This window comes from Neofelis nebulosa, chromosome 2 (genome assembly GCF_028018385.1).
Source record: "Neofelis nebulosa isolate mNeoNeb1 chromosome 2, mNeoNeb1.pri, whole genome shotgun sequence".
Taxonomy (NCBI): Eukaryota; Metazoa; Chordata; class Mammalia; order Carnivora; family Felidae; genus Neofelis; species Neofelis nebulosa.
Window position 1 is genome coordinate 141,868,813 of NC_080783.1, and position 24,255 is coordinate 141,893,067.

At 36.8% G+C, this 24,255-nt stretch overlaps 1 protein-coding gene and 1 non-coding gene across 7 annotated transcripts in view; one reads left to right on the forward strand and one right to left on the reverse strand.

Moving 5' to 3' along the window:
• The window catches only part of ABCD3 (ATP binding cassette subfamily D member 3), a 113,141-nt gene that overhangs the window by 44,863 nt on the left and 44,023 nt on the right, over positions 1–24,255 (reverse strand). For 4 of the 6 annotated variants that reach the window (XM_058716492.1, XM_058716498.1, XM_058716495.1 and 1 more), the window contains one exon: positions 5,562–5,598. In XM_058716492.1, the coding sequence (XP_058572475.1) occupies positions 5,562–5,598 (37 nt within the window). Of the gene's footprint in view, positions 1–5,561; positions 5,599–6,538; positions 6,605–24,255 lie in introns of all 6 variants that reach the window. The other 2 variants (XM_058716494.1, XM_058716496.1) reach the window with 1 other exon arrangement.
• On the forward strand, positions 15,400–15,510 carry LOC131505852 (U6 spliceosomal RNA). The gene has a single exon (XR_009258614.1). It is a non-coding gene; the product is annotated as a U6 spliceosomal RNA (small nuclear RNA).

Consider the following 24,255-nt stretch of genomic DNA (forward strand, 5'->3'; position numbering starts at 1 on the left):
CCCCTCCCTAGACCCTTCCCCACTTCCCATAATCAAAGTTACTTATTTGTTAACTACTAGGCTCTTGATAAACAATACCCATGGTATAGTAAATTCTATAGTTAAACTTTAGTGTAAATATGTTTCATCTAAGCTGATGAACCTGAAATGAATAGTTTGTATACTGAATTAGAATAATAACAATCTTCCATCTGTACGTCAGATGCTAAGTGCCTTATATTTATATAATCTTAACAGGCACTGACTGCATTACAGAACTGTAAACCAAGAAAGGAAGTCTGAAGGCACTGTATTTGTACAGTTACATCAGGAAGACTAAGATGGGTAACAATCAGCCTACCCTGTTACTGCTAGAACAGAGCTTAGGTCTTTCAAACCTTATGAAGGTTGCAAAACTCGTTCTACTGAATTAGAGGCCCAGTCTACTTCATTCACACATGCATGCATTCATTCAATAAATACTCACTCAGTCCCAGGCACTGTTCTGAATGATGTGGATATACCAGTAAGTAAAATAGACCAAAAGTGCTACTTACAGTCTATTTGTTTTTTTTAATATATTTTTTAATGTTTTTATTTATTTTTGAGAGAGAGCGAGCAGGAATGGGTTAGGGGCGGGAGACTGAGAGAGAATCTGAAGCAGGCTCTGCACGGACAGCAGCAAGCCCAACGTGGGACTCAAATTCATGAACCGTGAGATCATGACCTGAGCCAAAGTGGGATGCTTAACCAACTGAGCCACTCAGGCGCCCCCAGTCTATTTACTTTAGCTAGCTTATTCTTCTCAAGCTAAACCCTACAACTTCAACTGAAATCTCCCCTTTTACTTCCCCCAACTGACAAAATATAGGAAAAAAAAATAAAGACAAGGCAATAGATATCAACTGCCTTTAAAAAAAAAGTTAAAACTTCTACTCTCAAGTTTTTCCTCCTGTCACTGCCTCCCTACCACACCTCACTGCACATGTAGTCAATACCTTGAATAAACAGAGTAGTAATAAATTAAATGGCCATCTTCTGACTTAAACAGAGGATTACCTATTTCTAGTTGCTTTCAAAAAACGATCTAGGGAAAACAATGAGGACAGTTTTAGAAAAGTTATAAGAAAGTCACATTGAAGCACTTTAAAATATTAACGGCTACTTGGTACATAATTCTTCCTCCTCTTTTATTACTGCTCCTATTGTCACCACTCCTAACCCATAAGCTTTCTGAAAGCCTGACTTGATTTGCATTTCATTTCAAGCCATGAAGGAACTGCATATATACTTCCTAAAGTCATCACCGCATGTTTTGCAAAGAAACCCCTGGACTAGAAGGCTGGCTCAGAAAGGCTGAAGACGTATCAAAATGCTCTACCAGTCTTGACACGTAATAAAACTCATACCTGAAACCAATCTAAAGGAGAGCATCTACAGAGACAGTACATTTCATAAGCACTACTAGCCCATCCTATGAATTCACTTCAATTTCACAATTGACTTTCCCCACCTGGAACTTCCCACTATTTCTTTAAAAATACAAAAAAAACACTTTGATGTTACAAATTTAAAACTTAAATTATAGAAAAAGCAAACCATTAGATAAAGACCATTTAAATAATGAAAGAAAAATGCAACCAGAAAATAATGTACCTAACACTCAGGAGGCAACTAGGTCAAAGGGCAAAAAGAAGTTCCAACTGATGTGCCAATCAACTTAGAAAGGTGAGATGAACTAGAATGAACTAAAATAGATGTTTGAAACAGCAAATAAAATAAAAGGTCATATGGCGCTGACAAGAGTGTAAGCATTCCGGCATATTGTTGGGAAAGTGCAAATTGATACGACTATCATGTAATACCTATGATAGCAACTAACAAAATGTAAAATGTACACGGGTGTAAAATGTAAAATAACACAGCATATTTACTTTTAGGAACTTATCCTATTGGTGTTCCTGCACATATTCTTAAACACATAAATGAAAAACATCTGCACACCGTATATTATCATAAAATCAAAACCTAAATAGGCATCAATAATGATATAGTATATAAATTATAGAAAATTTATGCAATGAAAATTCTACACACCTGTAAAAAAGGAAGCAGTTCCTACTTATACAACAAAATACTACAGACCAGTTACATTAACTAGATCTTCAGCTATCAACACAGACATTAACATTGAAACGAAAAAACATTAAGCTGAAAAAAAGTAGAATGATACATCCATGATTCAATTTATAGAATTTTTAATATGCAAAATAGTTCTACTTACACTAATGTTTATGAAGATACACATACATACAAACACCCCATCAGTATAAAACATACATGGGAATGCTAAATTCTCCATTTGAATTTATGGTTCCCCATAAACACAGTACTGTGTTTACCTTTATATATTTTGAGTTTTATGTCATGTATACTGCCATCAAAATTAAATAAGTATTTTTAAATCAACTCAACTATGTCTTTATACTACTGTGTAACTCTATTAAACCTTCTTCTTAAATCTCATGTCTTGTGAAAATTGTACCATCCCACCAAACATTATAAAAAAATTTCAATGAAAAAAACATTCCCTTTTTAACTGCTTTCCCTCCTAAGTAACACACTAACTACAGAAAAATTAAAAAGTCTGAAGAGCAAAAATAAGGAGCCTATTCCTATCATTTAGAGACATCAACTACCAGGCAAATATCCCATCAGATTTCATTTCAGCATATATGTATATATGTGTATATGTGCTCACTTCCTATAAATTTTACAAATGTGGTATAAGTGTGCATAATGTATTATATCCCTTTGTCAACTATTTAATCTAACATAAAGTTATCTTGCTCACACTATACAATGAGCAAATAAGTATATGCTAAAAAAAAGTTATACAAAAATAGAAATTAAAGAATCAGTGAATGAATTTAGCTGTACTGACAAGTTTTAATGATGTCCTAGAACTTGATATGATATGATGCAGATGGCAGATATAACTAAGATAATTAAGGTTTGATTACTCAGATATAATTTAGATATGAGATTATGAAGATGGAAATATGCCAGACATTGAGATAAACAAACCTTGTCCCATTCTTCACAGTCAGAGAAAAAGATCACAGAAACCAAAGAACAGCAATTTTGACATCAATCTCTGGAATATTCAGAGAACAGACATTATATGGAAGATCTGGGTACATTAAGAGACACTAATTACTAGAAGCCAGCATGAGTTTACTAGGAATAAGTCATGTCTAACTCTTCCCATTTTCTTCTTTGTTAAGAACATTTTACTAGTATATTAACTGACATGTATAATGTAAGCTCCACAAGGGTAAGGACTTATATTCATATCTGCTGTACACCCAGAGACAAGACCAATAACTAGACATAAATGAAGGGATCAATCAATATTTGTTAAGAGATCGACTTTATAAATGAATCAATAAACTTATCAAGAATTGATGTTCTTAGAAAATTACTGTGGCCCTTAATAAAGAAATATGAACCTGATTTTGCTATAGTTGGATATAGTCATAGCCAAATAAACCATAACTGAAAACAAGCAAACAAATAAAGATTAAGAGATGCTGGAGTAACCTCCTTGGTCCTAATTACATAGTCAATAATATCAGCAATTCTGAAGAAGAATGAGAAGGCCAATTTAAATTACTGAAAATGGGGTACCTGGGTGGTCCAGGTCATGATCTCATGGGTCATGGGTTTGAGCCCCACATCAGGCTCTGTGCTGACAGCTCAGAGCCTGGGGCCTGCTTTGGATTCTGTGTCTCCCTCTCTCTCTGCCCCTCCCCCACTTGAGCTCTCTGTATCTCTCTCAAAAATAAACAAGCATTAAAAAATTTTAGGGCGCCTGGGTGGCTCAGTCAGTGAAGTATCTGACTTTGGCTCAGGTCATGATCTCACAGTTTGTGAGTTCGAGTCCCATGTCAGGCTCTTTGCTGACAGCTCAGCGCCTAGAGCCTGCTTCAGATTCTGTGTCTCCCTCTCTCTCTGCCCCTCCCCTGCTCATGCTCTGTCTCTCTCTCTCAAAAACAAATAAATATTAAAATAAATAAATAACTAAAATTTTAATTATGGAGAATGCCTTCTACCGGACTTATTAGACGTCAGAATTACATTCAAACTTACACTAACAGTACAGACATACTATAGTATAGACTAATAGCACATATCCAATAAGCTGCCATGTATAGAAATAAATATTTATTTAAAATAAATCAACTAAGTTACCATATGATCCAGCAATTCCACTCCTAGGTATTTACTCAAAAGAAATGAAAACACAGGTTCACACAAAAATTTGCACATGAATGTTCATAGCAGCATTATTCCTTATAACCTAAAAATGAAAACAACCTAAATTTCCCTCAACTGATAAATGGATAAATAAAATGTGGTAAATCTATGCAACAGAATATTATTTGGCAATAAAAAGGAATGAAATACTGATACATGCAACAACACAAATGAACCTTGAAAATGTCATGCTAAATAAAAGAAGCAGTCATAACATACCACGTATTATATGATTCTTTTTACATAAAATTTCTGAAACAGGCAAATCACAGAAATAGAAAATAGATTAGTGATTACTGGGGTCTAAAAGAAGAGGTTAATGAGGAGTGATTGTTAACGGGTATGGAATTTCTTTTTGGGGAGAAGACAATTTCCTAAAATTAGTCCACACAACTCTGAGAATATACTGAACTGTATCCTTGAATGGATAAATCTTGTAGTCTATAAATTACATCTCAATAAAGCTGTTATTAAAGTAGAAATTCAACTGATGAATACAGATGTAGGGAATCTGCCAACAGAGTTGTTCAACAGAAAGTAACTGAAGGAAGGACGCCTGGGTGGCTCCTCCCCCGCTCGCCCTCTGTCTCTCTCTCAAAAATAAACAAACATTAAAATAATTTTTTTTAAGGATAAATGAAGGTTACAATCTACCAAAAACTCAATTCAATGTAAACAGCAGTTAGGAGCAAAGACATAAATGTAATTCTAGGCTGAATTTCAGCAATATGGCTTTCATATTAAGAGAGGTAATAGTGCTGATATATTCCATGCTAGTCAAGTGTTCTAGACTAAGAATAATGTCTAGAGAAACTAATCAGTGTAGGTCCAGAAGAATGTATATGGAATTGAAAAAGATTGGAAACCATGACAGATAGATAGAAGATAGATAAACTATCTTCAAACAATATGAAAGTCTATTAGAGGAAACAGAGCAGGCTTGTCCTGTATGGCTACAAAAGACAAAATAGAATCAATCACTAAGAGGGTAGAGGGGAAGATTAATCTCATTATGGGCTGGAACTAATACAGTAATGGCTGCCTCCTAGGTGTTACTACTCCTCATCATATGAACAGATTCAAGTAAATACTGGAAGTCACCTATCAAGGAATCCTATTTCAAAAAGAATTCCTATAATAAACAGTGGATTGAATAATAAGTTCCCTTCTAATTCTAATATCATTTTATCCTAATTCAAATTTATGTAACAAAATAAATGAAATACATGAAATCCCAAAGAGTAGGTTATTTAAAATTTTACCTCATTGTTCTGTAATGGTGGTTTTCCATTTTTCTTACTGCAGAGGAAAAAAGAAAAGAGAAAGAGCTTTATTTGCAAACTATTCCCATCATAAAAATTATTTTAAGACATCAGAAGAATATACCAAATTCTCCAAGTGAGTTCCTTCTTCTTCATATCACACAAAGATAGAACATATTAAATATAATACTCCAGCTGCCCCTTACTAAGTATTATTTAGAGAAAATGCTCAATATGTTAACTACTACTATATCAAGCATTGTATTATTAATTTTTAATACACACACACTCACTTTCCCATGGAGAGGCAGAGTCTATTTCTCCATCTTTGAATCAAGGTTTGGCCATGCAAACTGCTTCCACCAATGGGATATTAGCAAATTAACACAAGCGAGGGCTTGCAAACTATTTGTGCACTGGGCTCTCTTGCTGCTAGGAATCTTCTCCCAGCCATGTGAGCAATCCCAGATTAGTGGCCTAAAGGAGGAAGGACCATGTGCCATTCCATGTTACAAATAGAAAACTGACTTGGTACATAAGTGGCATGGTTCATGCTATTCAAAAGCGATTAATCTGGTAATTACATCTAGGTCTGGCCACTAATTTAGGTTACCTCCCTAAACAACATAATAATCAGGCTTAGGTTCTTTTTGTAACACACTATCATAGAACCCTATCATTCTGTACAACACTGATCACATTTTAAATCTCATTTGATGGATAATTCCTCTCTATAAATCAGTTCCATGAGATCAGGAGCTACTGCAGGTTGGTGGCTCCAAAGTAGACATGAGGTGCTGTTTGGGGTACAAAATGTTTACTGGGGATCAATACCTATGAAAGGAAAGCAAGTCTGGACAAAACTCAAACTGTGATGCAGGCCCAATAATATTTCAACCAACCAGGCAGGAAACCCTGTAGCAAGTACTGTCCATAAGAGTGCTCTGTGAAAGGTTGAAAAGGCCAGGTCTTTTTACCTTTTCCTTGTTCAGTCTACAAATGCATGCTGGTCCAGAAAGGTCAATCACTTGGGGAAGGTGACTCTGTAACAAAGGCAGACTCTAAGATGCAGGCAGAAGGGGTCAGTTGGTTATCCAACTCCTTATAGCTGGACAGTAAGCCCTTATTTGAGGGGAATGTGGGTAGCATACCTCCGTGTCTACAGGGGGCATATATTGTTCAATCCTCTATGTTCAACACTTAGTGGGGCTCCAACAATCTAAAATGAACACTTTCAGTTATAAGATACCAGATCACTGAACAAGGCTAGCAAGCCAAACTTAACTACAGTTTAGTAAATGCTCTTATTCTAAGAGTGCTTGGGTTTATTATTTTTTCTATTTTCAATTGTATTACAGGATTGCTTTTCTGTTTTAAATTTTTTATGAGATTGTAAAACTGTTTCAGAAAATGCCTTTATATATATGTTCAGGCAGGTGCAATTAAGTATGAGCTCTCTTTTACAGGCTTTCTAAATTCCACTTTTTAATTTTTTTTTAATTTTTTTTTTTTTAACGTTTATTTTTGAGACAGAGCATGAACGGGGGAGGGTCAGAGAGAGAGGGAGACACAGAATCTGAAACAGGCTCCAGGCTCTGAGCTGTCAGCACAGAGCCCGACGCGGGGCTCGAACTCACGGACCGCGAGATCATGACCTGAGCTGAAGTCGGACGCTTAACCAACTGAGCCACCCAGGCGCCCCTAAATTCCACTTTTTAAAACAATTCTTTAAGGGGTGTCTGGGTGGCTCAGTCGGTTGAGCATCCCACACTTGATTTCGACTCCAGTCACGATCTCAGTTTTGCGAGTTCTAGCCTGGCCGTCAGGCGCTGACAGCATGGAGCCTGCTTGAGATTCTCCCCCTTTCTCTGCCCCTCCCCCACTCACACTCTCTGTCTCCAAATAAATAAACTTTAAAAAAAAGAATTATTTAATGTTTTCCATGAAAGTTCTCAATATTGAAGACACTAGCTACATAAATATATGTAGATCATTTAGGATAAATTAGAATTTTATGATAAATTTTATGATAAATTAGAATTTATTAGAATTAGTATGCCAGAATCCTAATTATTGAGTTACATGTTTTCACTTGAAATGTCATGCTACAGCCTGGAGAGAAGTTAATTTACTTCCAAAACATGATCTACTTACCAGTAGGCAGATTCAATTCTAACAAATATTCAGTATTTACCGTTTCTTGATTTTTATCTTATGAAACTAAAAAAGGCTCTACGACAGTCATGTCTTCTACTCTTGTGTATTCTTTGGCTACCAAAAAGATCAACTAACCAGCTAAATGCATTAAAATAAAGGTCAACATGTTCAAAATATATTGCTGATTTTTACACTAATGGCAAGGTATCTGTAATAACTACAACAGTCATTAGTCAATAGTTGTTACATTTCAGAGTACAACAAAATTCATTTAAAGATAATGTTACATAAATTTTTTATAAAAATAGCTATATTTTCCCAAACAAAAAAGTTAGTTAGGAAAGTGGCACTGTCTTATATTTCGGAAAATCTTATTCATGTCTGACTTAATAGAAGAAAACTGGGTTCTCATATCAGAGTCATTCTTTCTATTGTGATACAGATAGTTGTCAAATGGGAGTACTTCATAATTTTCATAACTATAATGTTACAGTGCAGTATGAAATCAATGAACCTCTTTGTACCCTATACAATAAAATCCATTGGTCTATAGTACATTACTTTTAGTGGATATTTTATCCATGCAAAATTTTGTAATATGCATTTGAGTTTTGGAAAATACTGATTCACTGAGTTGTGTAGCAGACCTTCCAAATGTAATATATTTTATTATGCAATATTTTAAAAATTATATTTGTTAATACTGCCACCAATCTCATCAGAAAAGTTTTTTGTTTAATTTTAGAGACAGAGGGTAAGTGCAAGTGGCAGAGGGGCAGAGGCAGAGAGAGAGAGAGAGAGAGAGAGAGAGAGAATCTTAACCAGGCTCCATGTTCAGCGCGGAGCCAGACACAGGGGCTCAATCCCTTGACCATGGGATCATGACCTAAGCCAAAATCAAGAGTCAGATGCTCAAATGACTGAGCCACCCAGGCACCCTTGGCATCTGACTCTTCATTTTGGCTCAGGTCATGATCCCAGGGTTGCGGGATCAAGTGCAGCATCCAGCTCCACCTATAGCCAATTGATTTAAGACAAAGGTGCTAAGATAATTGAATGGGGAAAGAATAATCTTTTTTTATGTAAATTTTTTAATGTTTATTTATTTTTGAGAGAAAAAGAAAGAGCGATAGAACACAAGTAGGGGAGGGACAAAGAGGGAGACAAAGGCTCCAGGTTCTGAACTGTCAGCACAGAGCCTAACACAGGACTCAAACTCACAAACCACCAGATCATGACCTGAGCCAAAGTCAGACGCTTAACCAACTGAGCCACCCAGGTGCCCCAAGAACAATCTTTTTAACAAATGTATCAGATCAACTGGACAGCCATATGTAAAATAAATTAATCCTACCACTTATTGCACACCATATACAAAAAAGAAATGGAAGTGGAACACAGACCTAAATGTAAGAGCTAAAACTATGAAACTTCTAGAAGAAAACAGGAAAAAAACCTTAGTAACCCTGAGTTAAAACAAAGACTTCTTAAATAGGACACACAAAATACAAGCTGTACCAGAAAAAAAAAAAAAAAAAATCAATAACTTGGATTTCATCAAAATTTTAAATGTTTGTTCTTCAAAAGATAAAGAAAATATTTATAAAGCATATTTCCAGAAGCACCTGGATGGCTCAGTTAACCATGCAACTCTTGATTTCGGCTCATGTGGTGATCTCAGGCTACTAGTGCAGAGCCTGCCTGGGATTCTCTCTCTGCTCCTCCCCACCTCATGTGCTCTCTCTCAGAATAAGTAAACTTAAAAACAAAACAAAACAAAACATATCCCAGAAAAAGGCATATTCAGAATACATAATAATCTTAAGTCAAATAAGAAGACAATTCCTTTAAAGATTTAAACAGACACTGTGCCAAGGAAAATGTATGGATGGAAAATAAACACATGAATAATGCTCAAACGTTCCCTTAGTTCTTAGAGAAATGCAAATTAAGATCACAGTGAGACACCACTACACTCGAATGGCTCAGATTAAAAAGACTGATCATGGGGCGCCTGGGTGGCGCAGTCGGTTAAGCGTCCGACTTCAGCCAGGTCACGATCTCGCGGTCTGTGAGTTCGAGCCCCGCGTCAGGCTCTGGGCTGATGGCTCGGAGCCTGGAGCCTGTTTCCGATTCTGTGTCTCCCTCTCTCTCTGCCCCTCCCCCGTTCATGCTCTGTCTCTCTCTGTCCCAAAAATAAAATAAAAAACATTAAAAAAAAAAAAAAAAAAGACTGATCATACCAAGAATTATCAAGGATGTGGAACAACTGGAATCTTCCTATATACTGTTGATGGGAATATAAAATGATACAATCACTTTGGAAAACAGTTTCTTAAAAAGTTAAACAGGGGCGCCTGGGTGGCTCAGCTGGTTGAGGGTCCGACTTTGGCTCAGGTCATGATCTCACGTTCTGTGAGTTTGAGGCCCGCATTGGGCTCTGTGCTGACAGCTCAGAGCCTGGAGCCTGCTTCAGATTCTGTGTCTCCCTCTCTCTCTCTCTGCTCCTCCCCCCCCCCCCCCCATGCTCTGTCTCAAAAAAAATTTTTTTTTTTTAAATTAAAAAAAAAAAAAAATGTTAGGGGCGCCTGGGTGGCTCAGTCGGTTAAGCGTCTGACTTCGGCTCAGGTCGTGATCTCGCAGTCCGTGAGTTCAAGCCCCGCGTCAGGCTCTGTGCTGACTGCTCAGAGCCTGGAGCCTGTTTCGGATTCTGTGTCTCCCTCTCTCTCTGACCCTCCCCCGTTCATGCTCTGTCTCTCTCTGTCTCAAAAATAAATAAACGTTAAAAAAAAAATTTTTTTTTAAATGTTAAATGTTAAATGTTCGGGGGCGCCTGGGTGGCACAGTCGGTTAAGCGTCCGACTTCAGCCAGGTCACGATCTCGCGGTCCGTGAGTTCGAGCCCCGCGTCAGGCTCTGGGCTGATGGCTCGGAGCCTGGAGCCTGTTTCCGATTCTGTGTCTCCCTCTCTCTCTGCCCCTCCCCTGTTCATGCTCTGTCTCTCTCTGTCCCAAAAATAAATAAAAAACGTTGAAAAAAAAATTAAAAAAAAAAAATGTTCAATGTTAAACATACACCTACCATACAACCTAGCCATTCCTATTTGCTCATGAGAAATGAAAGCATACATCCATACATATACTCTACATAAATGTTCACAGCAGCTTTATTTTTAATGGTCAAAAACTGGAAACAATCCAAATGTCCATCAACAAGCAAGTGGTATATCCATAAAATGTACTCAACAATTAAAAAAACAAACTATTGATACACACAACATGGATGAATCTCAAAAGCAATATGCTGACAGAAAGTAGTTAGACAAAAAAGTATATAACGTATGATTCCACTTAGGAAATTCTAGAGCAACTAAAACCAATCTGTAGTTACAGAAGGCAGATTAGTGGTTGCTTCAAGCTAAGGGCAAGGAGGAGACTGACTACAAAGGGTCACAAGGAACTTTGGGATGATGGAAATGTTCGTTACCTTGATTACAATAATTATTTCAGAGGTGTTACATGCCAAAACTCATCAAGTTGCATACTTTAAATATCAGCAGTTTACTATCAATAATGTTTCAATAAAGCCATAAAAAAAAAAAATACTAACAGATACCAAAAAAGATTCTTTCCTAAGAACATAATAGTGCATTTTGTTTGTTCTTTATTTTTGGAGAGGTGAAGGAGGGGGAGATGGAGTTAATTGTTCCTTAATACTGCCGGCAAAACATATAAAATTAACAGGCAGGAAGTTACCTAAAGATGGGAGGAGGGGCGCCTGGGTGGCGCAGTCGGTTAAGCGTCCGACTTCAGCCAGGTCACGATCTCCCGGTCTGTGAGTTCGAGCCCCGCGTCAGGCTCTGGGCTGATGGCTCGGAGCCTGGAGCCTGTTTCCGATTCTGTGTCTCCCTCTCTCTCTGCCCCTCCCCCGTTCATGCTCTGTCTCTCTCTGTCCCAAAAATAAATAAAAAACGTTGAAAAAAAAAAAAATTTAAAAAAAAAAAAAAAAGATGGGAGGAGACAACTAAAGACTAGGAAAAAGAAATTGTCAAGAATTAAAACAAAGAAGTTTTTAGATAAGAGCTTTCAAACTAAAAAAGGAAGAAAACAATTCTGAAAACCTTAATCAGAATTTATTTAACCAGAACAGTAATGTTGTCCCTAAAGCTCTTCTCACCTAGTTCATTCTTCCAGGCCAGTATTTCTCAGACTTGGGATAATGTATGAACCTCTTTTGAAGGAAAAAAAACAAATTCTTACAGATCCCACCATTGGCCTTAAGTGAAACTGGTGCTTCCTTAAATATGTATAAGCATGAAATTAAGCATATACTACTTTTTTTTCTTACAGTTCTTCTACAGATTTACCATTTAAATACAGGCAAAAATTTTAAGGTCAATAAAAATGGAATCAACATTCATTTAAAGTGATAGGTGAAATAATATTGCTACAATTCATTACCAGTGCTGGGGGTAAAAGAGTATAAAGAATTATTTATTCCAGTTAATGTCCAAGATTATTTTATATTATTTTTCTTTTGTAAACAATGAATTGGTTTTAAATCACTGCTTCATTAGTGTTGATGGAATAATCAATTTATTAGTATATTCCAAAATAAAATTCTAAAAATTAAATAATATTTAATGAATACTTCTAAACTTACTTTTCTACCCCAAATCTAGTCTTTCATCTTCTCATACTGAACCTGGGCCCTAACTCAGTGAATGTACCTTCATCTAAGCTACCACCCAAACCACAAACTTGGGAATTATTCTTAAGTATTCTCCCTTTCTCATACTCTTCATATCCAATCACTCTCTTATGCTCTTCATTTCATCTGTACTTCCAGGACTTCAATTCAGGCCATCAAAATTTCTCACATGAAGTACTATACTCTTCCTACCTACTTTCTAAATAGTTTCCTTATCATCTCTAAGCTCTTTCAATTCATTTCCATAGCCACATCAAATTGTGTGTGTGTGTGTGTGTGTGTGCGCATGTGTGTGCATGTGCATGTGCGTGCGCATACATGGCATACACCCAAATGAGGTTAATTAGGGCCCGAAGGTGAAGACCTGAACATAGGCGGTGGTTATCAGAATGGAAAGAAATATAGGGAAACTGCTAGAAATGACAGAGTGAGGGAATAGATCAGAGCTGGGACTACAGCCAACCCTCAACAATACAGGTTTGAACTGTGCAGGACCACTTATACACAGATTTTTTACAATACGAGACTGTAAATGCATTTTTCTCTTCCTTATGATTTTCTGAGTAATAGTTTCTTTTCTCTAGCTTACTTCACTATAAGAATACAGTACATAATGCATATAATATACTAAATATGTGTTCATCAATATTTATGTTATCAGTAAGGCTTCTTCTGGTCAGTTAATAATAGGCTATTAGTAGTTAAATTTGGGGGAAGTCCAAAATTATACACAGATTGTCAAATGCGTGGGAGTTCAGTACTCCTAATTACTACATTGTTCAAGGTTCGAATGAATATGGAAAAAAGTGGAGAAGAACATAGACTTTAAAAACTGTGTAAAGATAGAGGAGATAGTAGAAACCATCAGTTCCAAACTGATGCCATGAAAGGCAAAGATCATTTTCCTCAGGTTTCACGAACAATTACACCGTGAGTGACTGGAGGACAGTGATTCTGTTAGCCATAAAAAAAAATAACGGTAGAAAAAGCATTCAGAGGGGCACCTGGGTGGCTCAGTCGGTCAAGCATCCACCTTCAGCTGAGGTCATGATCTCTCAGTTCCTGAGTTCATGCCTTGCGTCAGGCTGTGTGTTGACAGCTTAGAGCCTGGAGCCTGCTTCGGATTCTGTATCTCCCTCTCTCTCTCTCTGCTCCTCCCACGCTCATGCCCCAGAGTCTGTCTCCACACCCCCTTCTCTCTCTCTCTCTGTCAAAAATAAATAAACATTAAAAAAAAAAAAAAAAGAAAAAGCAGTTAGGGAAATAACTGGACTCACTGTAAACATGTTCGATTTCAAGTCCCCGTAACATAACTATATGGAATTGTCCAGAAGACAATTTTTAAAAATTTTACATTTGAAGTTCAAGAGTAGAGTTATTGATTTGAAAGGCATTATTAACATGACAATAATGTGGACACATAATGATATGACTCCTCTGGGAAACAAAAATATGGACTCTGAAATGTCAAGTTTTGCGTTTATTAAAATGCTGTACTAAAAATTTTAGACTGGGGGCGCCTGGGTGGCTCAGTTGGTTGAGCATCCGACTTCGGCTCAGGTCATGATCTCACAGTTTGTGAGGTCAGGCCCCGCATCGGGCTTTGTGCTGACAGCTCAGAGCCTGGAACCTGCTTCAGATTCTGTGCCTCCCTCTCTCTCAGCCCCTCCCCTGCTCATGCTCTGTCTCTCCCTGTGTCTCAATAATAAATAAACATTAAAAAAAAAAAAATTTTAGACTGTGCTCTTATTTGGTTTAAGTTGAACCTGAATGATACCTGAATGATAATGCCTCCAGGTACTGTAAAAAGCAAACTTTCCTCTTAAAAGAAAAGTATGTTTACTATAAGCCTCAAAACTATTCCTACAAGTAATTTTAGTTTTTTTTAAGTTTATTTGTTTATTTATTTTGAGAGAGTGAGAGAGAGCACATGAGTAGGGGGAGAGGCAGAGAGAGAGAATCCCAAGCAGGTTCCAAACTGTCAGCACAGAGCCCAACACAGGGCTTGAACCCACAAACTGTGAGATCATGACCTAAGCCAAAGTCAAGAGCTGGATTGTTTAACCAACTGAGCCACCTAGGCACAACCCTGTAAGTAATTTGAAATAAAATGTCCAGACCATAATCAAAGTAACCAAGAACACAGCAAACGGACTCCATAAACAGGAACCAGAAGAAATTAAAGAAAACAGAAGGAGACCCAAAAAGATTTCAGACATTGGAACTGCCAAACACATCCTAAAAGACAATGCAGACTGTCTTTAAAAAAAATTTTTTAATGTTTTTTATTTTATTTTTGAGAGAGACAGAGACAGAGTGAGAGCTGGAGAGGGGCAAAGAGAGAGGGAGACAGAGAATCTGAAACAGGCTCCAGACTCTGAGCTGTCAGCACAGAGCCGGACACAGGGCTCAAATCCACGAACTGTATGATCATGACCTGAGCTGAAGTTGGCTGCTTAACCGACTGAGCCACCCAGCCTCCCCCAGACTGTATATAAAGAAATACACAAAGGGGCGCCTGGGTGGCTCAGTTGGTTAAGTGTCCAACTTCGGCTCAGGTCATGATCTCACAGTTTGTGGTTCAAGCCCCGCGTCGTGCTCTGTGCTGACAGCTCAGAGCTTGGAGCCTACTTCAGGTTCTGTGTCTCCCTCTCTCTCTGCCCCTCCCCTGCTCATCCTCTGTCTCTCTGTCTCAAAAATAAAAAACATTAAAAAAAAAAAAAAAAAAGAAATACACAAAATAAAACAAAGATATCTACCAAACCAAGTAAATTATAAAAAGCAACACAAACCTAAGAGAACCAAATGACGTTTAAAAAAATAACACAGAAACAAATGAAATTAAATATTTAATAGTTTTAGCAGATTTCACACAGCTGAAGAAACTAGTTAATAATCTCGAAGCTAAATCAGAATTTACTATCCAGAGTGTAATAAAAAGTAAACAAAAAAAAAAAATGGAAAACAAGAGAGTGCTCACGTGAGCAGCACATGTAGTAAAATTGGGATAACACTGAGAAGGAAGATCAGCATGGTCCCCACACTAGGATGAAACACAAATTTATGAAGTGTTTTAAAAGAAAAAAAAAAAAAAGGGGCGCCTGGGTGGCGCAGTCGGTTAAGCGTCCGACTTCAGCCAGGTCACGATCTCACGGTCCGTGAGTTCGAGCCCCGCGTCAGGCTCTGGGCTGATGGCTCAGAGCCTGGAGCCTGTTTCCGATTCTGTGTCTCCTTCTCTCTCTGTCCCTCCCCCGTTCATGCTCTGTCTCTCTGTCCCAAAAATAAATAAACGTTGAAAAAAAAAAATTTAAAAAAAAAAAAAAAAAAAAAAGTAAGAGACTGTGGTTATAACAAGACTATCTTAGTTGGTGTCCGGGAAGAATAAAGAAAGAGAACAAGGTATATGGCTGAGAATATTCCAAAATGGAAGATGAACCAATCCACAAAGTCAAAAAGGCCCTGGGAATCCTAAGCAGGGTAGATAAAAACATCCACACCTAACCAAATCATATTGAGCTCCAGAAAAGTCAAAGATAAAGATAAATCCCTAAAAGTTACAGCTAGAGGAGAAAAAGACCCATTACCATCAAAGGGGCAACAGTTATAAACTGATAGCTGACTTCTCAATAATAATGGAAATCAGAAGATGGTGGAATCAAATCTTCAGTGGAAAGACAATCACTGCCAATCAAGAATTAAATATTCTAGGGGCACCTGGGTGGCTCAGTCGGTTAAGCGTTTGACTCTTGGTGTAGGCTCAGGTCATGATCTCACAGTTTGTGGGATCAAGTCCTACATCAGGCTCTTCGCTGACAATGCAGAGCCTGCTTGGGATTCTCCCTCTCTGCCCCTCCCCTACTTGTGCTGTCTTTCTCTCTCCCAAAATAAATAAAGAATTAAATATTCTGGGGAAAAACACTTCCACGAATGAAAGCAAATAAAGATATTATCTGACAAAATGCATAAAGTTCATTATCAGTAGATTTGTACTAAAGATCATATTGCTGGAGGCGGGGTGAATGATTCTAGTTGGAAGGTGCAAATTGCAAAAATGAATGAAGACTAAAGAGCAGTAAACATAACTCTAAATGAAAATTACATAAAACAATAATAATGTCTTTTAGTACTTTAAAAAAAAGAAAAACAACACCACACCAAACACATATAAATCAGGAGGAAACTAAGAGGAGCCACTGCTCTAAAGTCATTTTACTGCTTACAAGGATGACAAAGTATTATTAATGTTTAACCTTGAAAATTTTAATATATGTTAAAATTTCTAGGGTCACCAGTAAAAGAAAAAATTTTCTCATCCTTGAATCTGGGCCGAGCTTATGACTTGCTCTAACCAAAAGAATGTGGCAAAAACCTTTCTTTTACTTTTGCCGCTTGGAATATTGACCTGAGACTACCACATGAGGAAACTGGTCAAGCCTACTGGATAATAAAAAGTTACTTAGATGAGAACCAAGGCACCTACTACCCAAGCCACCAGCTGGCACCATCAGCCAGAAAGAAGTAAAGCCATCTTGAATCTTCCTGTGCAGCCAATCCTCTAGTTGAATGCAGCCTCACAAGCAAACCCAGACAAAACGAGCCACCCACAGAATTGTGGCAAAAAGCCATTAAGTTGTGGGGTGGTTTTTTATGCAACAATAGATAACTGACATAAATAAAGAGATACACTTGGGAAAAGTCATGGGTCAACAAAATAAAAATATTTTTGAAATGTATAATAGACATATCAAATACGTTTACAAAATGGTAAAGTTTACACATCAAAAAACCTGTGTGCTGCAACGAAAGCAGTGCTTAGAGAAGACTTTATAACCTTAACTGCACACTCTAGGGAAAACAAAGTCTGGAAATTCGTATCTCTCAGAACATCAGAAAAATAAAATTAACTGAAGAAAGTGTAAAGAATAAAAGAATACAGAAAGGAAAACAATAATGAAGTAAGAAACAGACACTAAATAGAGGTAAAGCAAAACTGAAAGCTGGATTTTTTAAACTTCACACATTTTACGAACTTATGGCAAGACTAATCAAAAAAAAAAAAAAAAAAAAGGCAATCATACACTGATCCAGATTAGAAGCAATCTTCATCAAAATCCCAACATGCTGCTCTTAAAATTTATATAGAAGTAATACATAGTGGAAAGAGTTGATAACTGAGGCACATTTTATATTTCATTTATAAGATCCACTACATTCATAAAATAGAGTTCTACCAAAGCATCTATAAAATAGCATTAAATATTTACTTGTGGTAAATCAATAGGTTCATAATGACACTTAAGAACAACTCATTGGTCACCTTCAGAGAACAAGGGAACTGACGGATTATTTTGAAAACTGGTAAATTAAGAAGCATGTATCTATCCCACCTTTCCTAATTGAATTGTACCACTGGGTAACCAAATAGTAAAGAAAAGTTTCTTATTATGGAAGCATTCCACCTTACAAATAAAGAATGACAATTCAAATATCACCATATTACAAGCCATAATAAATGCACTGATCAAGGCATCAGGCAACGATGGCTGCTAAAAATCACAAAAAGAGAAACAACCGGACACTACATACATCTTGATGGAAAGTATCTCTCAACACCTAGAAGTATTCTTGTCCAAAAAAATAAAAAATAAACAAAATCTAAACTTTAACGAAGCTTTTAGATCCAACTACTAATTTACAGGAAATACAGAGAATGAAGAAAAATGTATGCAATCAGTGCAATCTACAAACTGTAAGAAAGGGGCAAGACAAAAAGCAAGCAAGACATATAGATTAAGAGAGACAAGAAAACACACAACAATGCTTAGGAATGCACCTTTGGACAATAAAATTAAAAAAGAGACGTACAGATGCAATTACTATAGAAGTCAGGATAGCAATTATGTAGCAAGGGAGAGGAATGGGCTGTGATTGGAAGGGGCACATGGAAGTCTTCTGGAGTGGCTGGCAAAGATTTATTTCTAGACCTGTGTGTAGTTACAAGGGTGTTTATCTTAAAAGCAAAAAGTCATTAAGTTATGTATGTGTTTTCATGCAGTTTTCTTTATCTGTAGGGTAATATACAATAAAAAGGCATTAGAAATCTTAGACTATTTCGTGATGATTCCAGTATTTTAGTATCAACATTTGCCGTAAAATTTTAACAATTAATTTTGCATTTAACCTCAGACTTTTTTTTTTTAACTCCTGAGTGATTACTGACTATTCTTTTGAATCTAAGCCCACCTGAAGGATCTGATAAAAATGCTTTATTCTGTCTTTTACCTTCCACATGGCTAATTCAAACTGAAACACTCTCATAATCAGGTACCATTTTTACCTGACTCATCACTGGTAAAACGAAGACAGTAAAACAACTATCCCAAAAGACCATTTGTAAGAAATAAATGTAAAATACTTAGAACAATGCTGAAAATATGGTAAGTGCTCAATAAATAGTTAATAGGCATACCTCCAGCTTCATGTCTTCACAGTCTGTTCTCAAATCATAACTCCATTAACTCCATGCCCTTGCTCATGCTGTTTTCCCCACACAGAAGACATTCTACCCCTACCCCCCCCCGCCCCGCCCATTAGCAAAACACTAAAATCTCTTAAAGTCAGACTCAAATGTGAAGTCTCCCAAGGTAACAACAGATACCAAATTAGCTGAATATGCTTTGATGAGCTTTATTTTCAATTTTATACTAATTTAATTGCATTCATTCAGGGCTGTTAATCTAGCAAAAGGATTACTAATGCATGTTTCTAAACAAACAAAAAAAACACTTAAGGGCCCCTGGGTGGCTCAGTCGGTTAAGCCTCAGACTTTGGCTCAGGTCACGATCTCATGATTCATGAGTTCAAGCCCCGTGTCGGGCTCTGTCCTGACAGCTCAGCCAGAGCCTAGAGCCTGCTTCAGATTCTGTGTCTCCCTCTCTCTGCCTATACCCCACTTGCATGCTCTCTCTCTCTCAAAAATAAACATTTTATAAACTTTAATAAATAAAAATAAACCATTTTTAAACACACTCACTATGGTTTTACTTAAGAAGACTTCAAATGCTCTTACTATGTACATTAGTTCCCAGTGAAGAGCACAACCATCACTTAGTAAAAAGAATTTTATCCTTGCATTTATGCAAGGCTGGATCACTGACAGAAATGCCTAAAACAAAAGTGATTTCTTCATAAAAAGACTGTCATAATGAGAGCAATGTTCTTAAGCAAGGGCCTGATGTGAAATTTTTTGTAGAAATGACTAGAAATGCCATTTTTAAACAACTCTAACATTCCATGCAAATCACTGCAAAAGAAATAACAATAGAGAAATACAGTACCCATTTTTGTAAAATTCAATTTGGCATATATAATTGCAAAGAAAACTGTAAAGAGCCTATCTTTCTTCTTCATAATTCCAGCTTGTATTTTATTGTAATAGATTAGAAGGTAATGATATTCTTCAGGTCATGGATGAGAGTGACAATGATTGGGGGGGGGGGGGGTGGAATTACAATGTATCCAAATGGACAACATGGTATCAGTTATCAGAAATGGTAAATTCTAAGAACAAGCACAAGTTCACCAAAAAGTCATGTGGAACCAAATTCATTCCCTTCTCTGAAGGGATCATGAAAATTCTGTAACCTTGTTTACTATGCTACAAAGCATTTGACGATGGCCCAAATCAGGAGTTCTCCACCTTTTCCACGCAAAAGAAACCAATGCCACATACAGCTCTAAGGTCTCATTTTCACAGCTCCATGACCAGAAAAGAAAGACCCTCCAGCAGTAACAACTTAAAGGACTTTAACTGGCCCAGTATGGATTAGATTCCTCGCCCTACTGTCAGAGTGCCAGGTCATTACTGGAAGGAAAGGTGTGAAAAGTGCTCGGTAAGTTGAAGATGAGAACCAATCCAACACCCAAAGAGTATCAATTAAAGAAAGGTTACTGAGGTATAAATCCACTGTTCTATACTTGGTCCTACCCAATAACTTAAATTTATTGAGAAAATATACAGAAGGAATATTAATTAAATGAGCAGGATCAAAAAGAAAAAATGTAGAGTAAGTGGTATGTCCAAAGATAAGCATAAATACCTGCATCCAGTTTTAATTAAAAAAAAAAAAAAAAACAAATACAACAACAGGTTAAGGAAGGCAAATGGAGGGGAAACAACTGTGTAAAGCTAAATATGAGTGAAGAGTATTGACGACTGTCACAAAAATAAATGTAATTCCCCTGATTTTAACAAAGCTTAGGATCACTAAGGAGATAACAAGCCATTCCACTCTGTGTCAGTCAGACCACACTTAAAATAATAAACTGAGTTTTAGATTTCTTCTTTAAGAGGTGGAGAAATGAGTATCATATTCAGGAAGCAGCAACGGAAAAAATACAGAGGCCTGGTAACTTAAATACCTTCCAAACTCTGAGAGTAAATGATTCTATCAATTCAAAAAGGCTTCTTGAGGAGATTTTCAGGGGCACCTTTGAGGAAATTTTTAGGAAGGCTCGACAGTTTTTGAGAACCCAATAGTGGCACGTTTTGCTGTCCTTTTAGTTTTCCTTTAGCAAGCATAGGGAACTAAAGCTATCTTTTATTTATTCAGTTGGGTTCCAGAGACTACTAAGTTAAAGACATTTTCCAATTTAATCCTCACAACCACTGATTTAAGTACTATTATTATCCCTGTTCTGCAGGTGAGAATACTGACACTCAGAGGCTGAGTAAACCGTACAAGGTTATAGATGTAGTAAACAGCTGCATAAAAACGTGAACCCATGTCTAACTCCAAAGACCACGTTTTATACTAAGCCAAAATGACTCCATAACAATAGATCAAGTTGCTGCATGTACAAATGTGCATTCTTGCAAATTAAAATAATCTTGTGACATTATTTTACACCTCTGAAGTACTAAAACAAATTCAAACACCCTTTAATGATGATTAGAGAATTAAATTTGGACTCATTCCATGGTATTCTATGGCACAACTCTTGAAAAGTAACACGTATAATTTGTGTAGCGCCAGAATGTTCACACTCTTTCCATAAACACTAAGAAAAGTTCATAAGCTTTAATTGTATAATCGCATTTCTGGCAATTTATTCCAAGGAAATAATTCTGCAGAGACAGAAATGTTTACCTGCAAATATATTTAGTATTATCTAGAAAAATTACAGAAGAAACTAGATGCCCAAAATAAATTATGATACAGTCACAGGAAGGAGTATTTATGTACTTCTTTAAAATTATAGTTATGAAGTTAATGATGAAACATAGGGAAGATGTCTACATGTTAAATGAAAACAGCAAAACACATACATTATAATTATGTAAACTATATGCATATAAATGAGAAATAAGAGGTAATAAAAACAATATGTATGTTATAGTGATAACATTATGGATAATTTAATTTTTTTAATTTTCTTTAATGTTTCCACTGTATTGTTCCACTGTATTGTAACTGTGAAAAACAGATTATAAAACAATAATACCATTTTTATAAATTTCTAAGACTTGTTTTACCAATGCATATAAAAGGGGTCAGCTCCTAAATGGCTCATAATATACTTAAAAAGACAACATTCATAGCAAGAAAAATTTGTTATTTAAGATAAAAGTAACCACAGCCCTAAGAAATCAGCATCTCAGAAACAGAGTCATTCAACAATTTTTATCTGAGAGCCTACTATATGCCAGACATAGTTCTAGCCACTGAGGTTGTATCAATAAACAAAAAAGACAAAAATTGCTGCCCTCATGGAGCTTACATCCTAAAGGCAGAGACATATAATAAACAAGATAAATATGTAAAATAAATATCACATTTGACTGATAAGGAAAATCTGGGGAAGTGGGCAGTGTGTGTATCGAGAATGCTTTTGTAAACTGAATGGCGTTGGAAGGTCTCCCTGAGAAGTTATCTGAAGAAAGACTGAAAAAGGGGAGGGAGTTAGCAGTGTGGTACCTGGGGAAAGAGCATATCAGGCAAGGCAACAGCAAGTACAAAAAGCCTTGAAAACGAATGCCTGGCCAGTGATGCTAATGTGCCAGAAACTGAGAAGTGTAATTAATTAAAGAGTTTGTACTCAGTCCCTGTCCAATAGACCCCAGACAGCTCTACTGTTCTGAGAACACTGCTTCTGGACTTGACCTGCATTAGTTGGTTTCAGTACACAAATGCTTTTCTTGGCAAATTCCTTCAGGTCTTTCGCTTAACCACCATCTTTTTATTCTGAGGTTCTAAATGGGGCCTAAAAACTCCATTCATAGTTCATCCCAAGAGTCTTATGCAGCTCCAGCCCCTCACCTGACTCATACTTGAACTTTGCAAAACATTTAGTGGGCCTGTCAAACTGAGCAAAGGGAAGCCAGCCCCTTCTAGAGCTTGATTTGAAAGGAACAGATCTCAGGAAGGAAAGAAAGCTGAATTTGAAGTATGCAGGAAAGCTGTAAAGTTAGTGGGGAGGGAGTACAGGGAGTAGAAAGCTAGAGATATGAGAATATCCAAAAGGTACAGAGAAGATCTAGCAACAGGCCACATGGCTGAGGCTCAGGGAAAAATAGTCAACAAACTTAAAACAGTGGAAATATCAAAGGGATTTATAAATAAAAGAATGTCTCCATTTTAAGCTGTTCACTATGCTGAGATATAATTCCTGCCACCACTCCCAAATTTTCAATAAAACTCTATCACAATTATCTGCTTTGTGGCTGACACTTTATAGGAATCAAGGCAGATACTAAAAAGACAGGTTCAAGAGACAAGATGAAAAAATAAAAAAGAGAGACAATGTAAATGGTATCTAAAACAGCTTTTGCAAAGTGAAGGAAACTATCAACAAAACAAAAAGGCAGCCTGCTGAATGGGAGAAGATACTTGCAAATGATATATCTGATAATATCCAAAATATATATCAAAAAAAAAAAAACAAAACAAAACAAAAACTACAGGGGCACCTGGGTGGCTCAGTTGATTAAGCGTCCGACTTCAGCTCAGGTCATGATCTTGCGGTCCATGGGTTCGAGCCCCGCATCGGGCTCTGTGCTGACAGCTCAGAGCCTGGAGCCTGCTTTGGATTCTGTTTCTCCCTCTCTCTCTCTGCCCCTCCCCTACTTGCACTCTGTCTCTCTCTCTCTCTGTCTCTCTCTCTCTCTCTCTCTCTCTCTCAAAAATAAATAAACATTACAAAAATTTAAAAAGATAAATAAATAAAAAATAAAAAAAAACTACAACTCAACAACCAAAAAAAAAACCAAAAAACAAAAAAAGACAAAAAACAAATAATCCAATTAAAAATGGGCAGAGGATCTGAATAGACATTTTTCCAAAGAAGACATACAAATGGCCAACAGACACATGAAAAGATGATCAACATCACTAATCAGGCAAATGCAAATCAAAACCACAAAGAGGGGCGCCTGGGTGGCTCAGTCAGTTGAGTGTCCAACTCTTGATTTCGGCTCAGGTCATGGTCTCACAATTTATGTGTTCCGGTCCACATCTGGCTCTGTGCTAGGGGTGTGGAGCCTGCTTGGGGTTCCTTCTTTCTCTCTCAAAATAGATGGATAAACATTTAAAACAAACAAAAAACAACAACAAACCACAATGAAATACCACCTTATACCTGTCACTATGGCTAAAATCAAAACAACAAAAAATAACAAGTGTTGTCAAGGATGTGGAGAAAAGGGAACCCTCATGCATTGTTGGTAGAATGTAAATTGGTATAACCACTGTGGAAAACAGTATGGAGGTTCCTCAACATATTAGAAATAGAAATACCGTATGATCCATTAATTCCACTACTGAGTATTT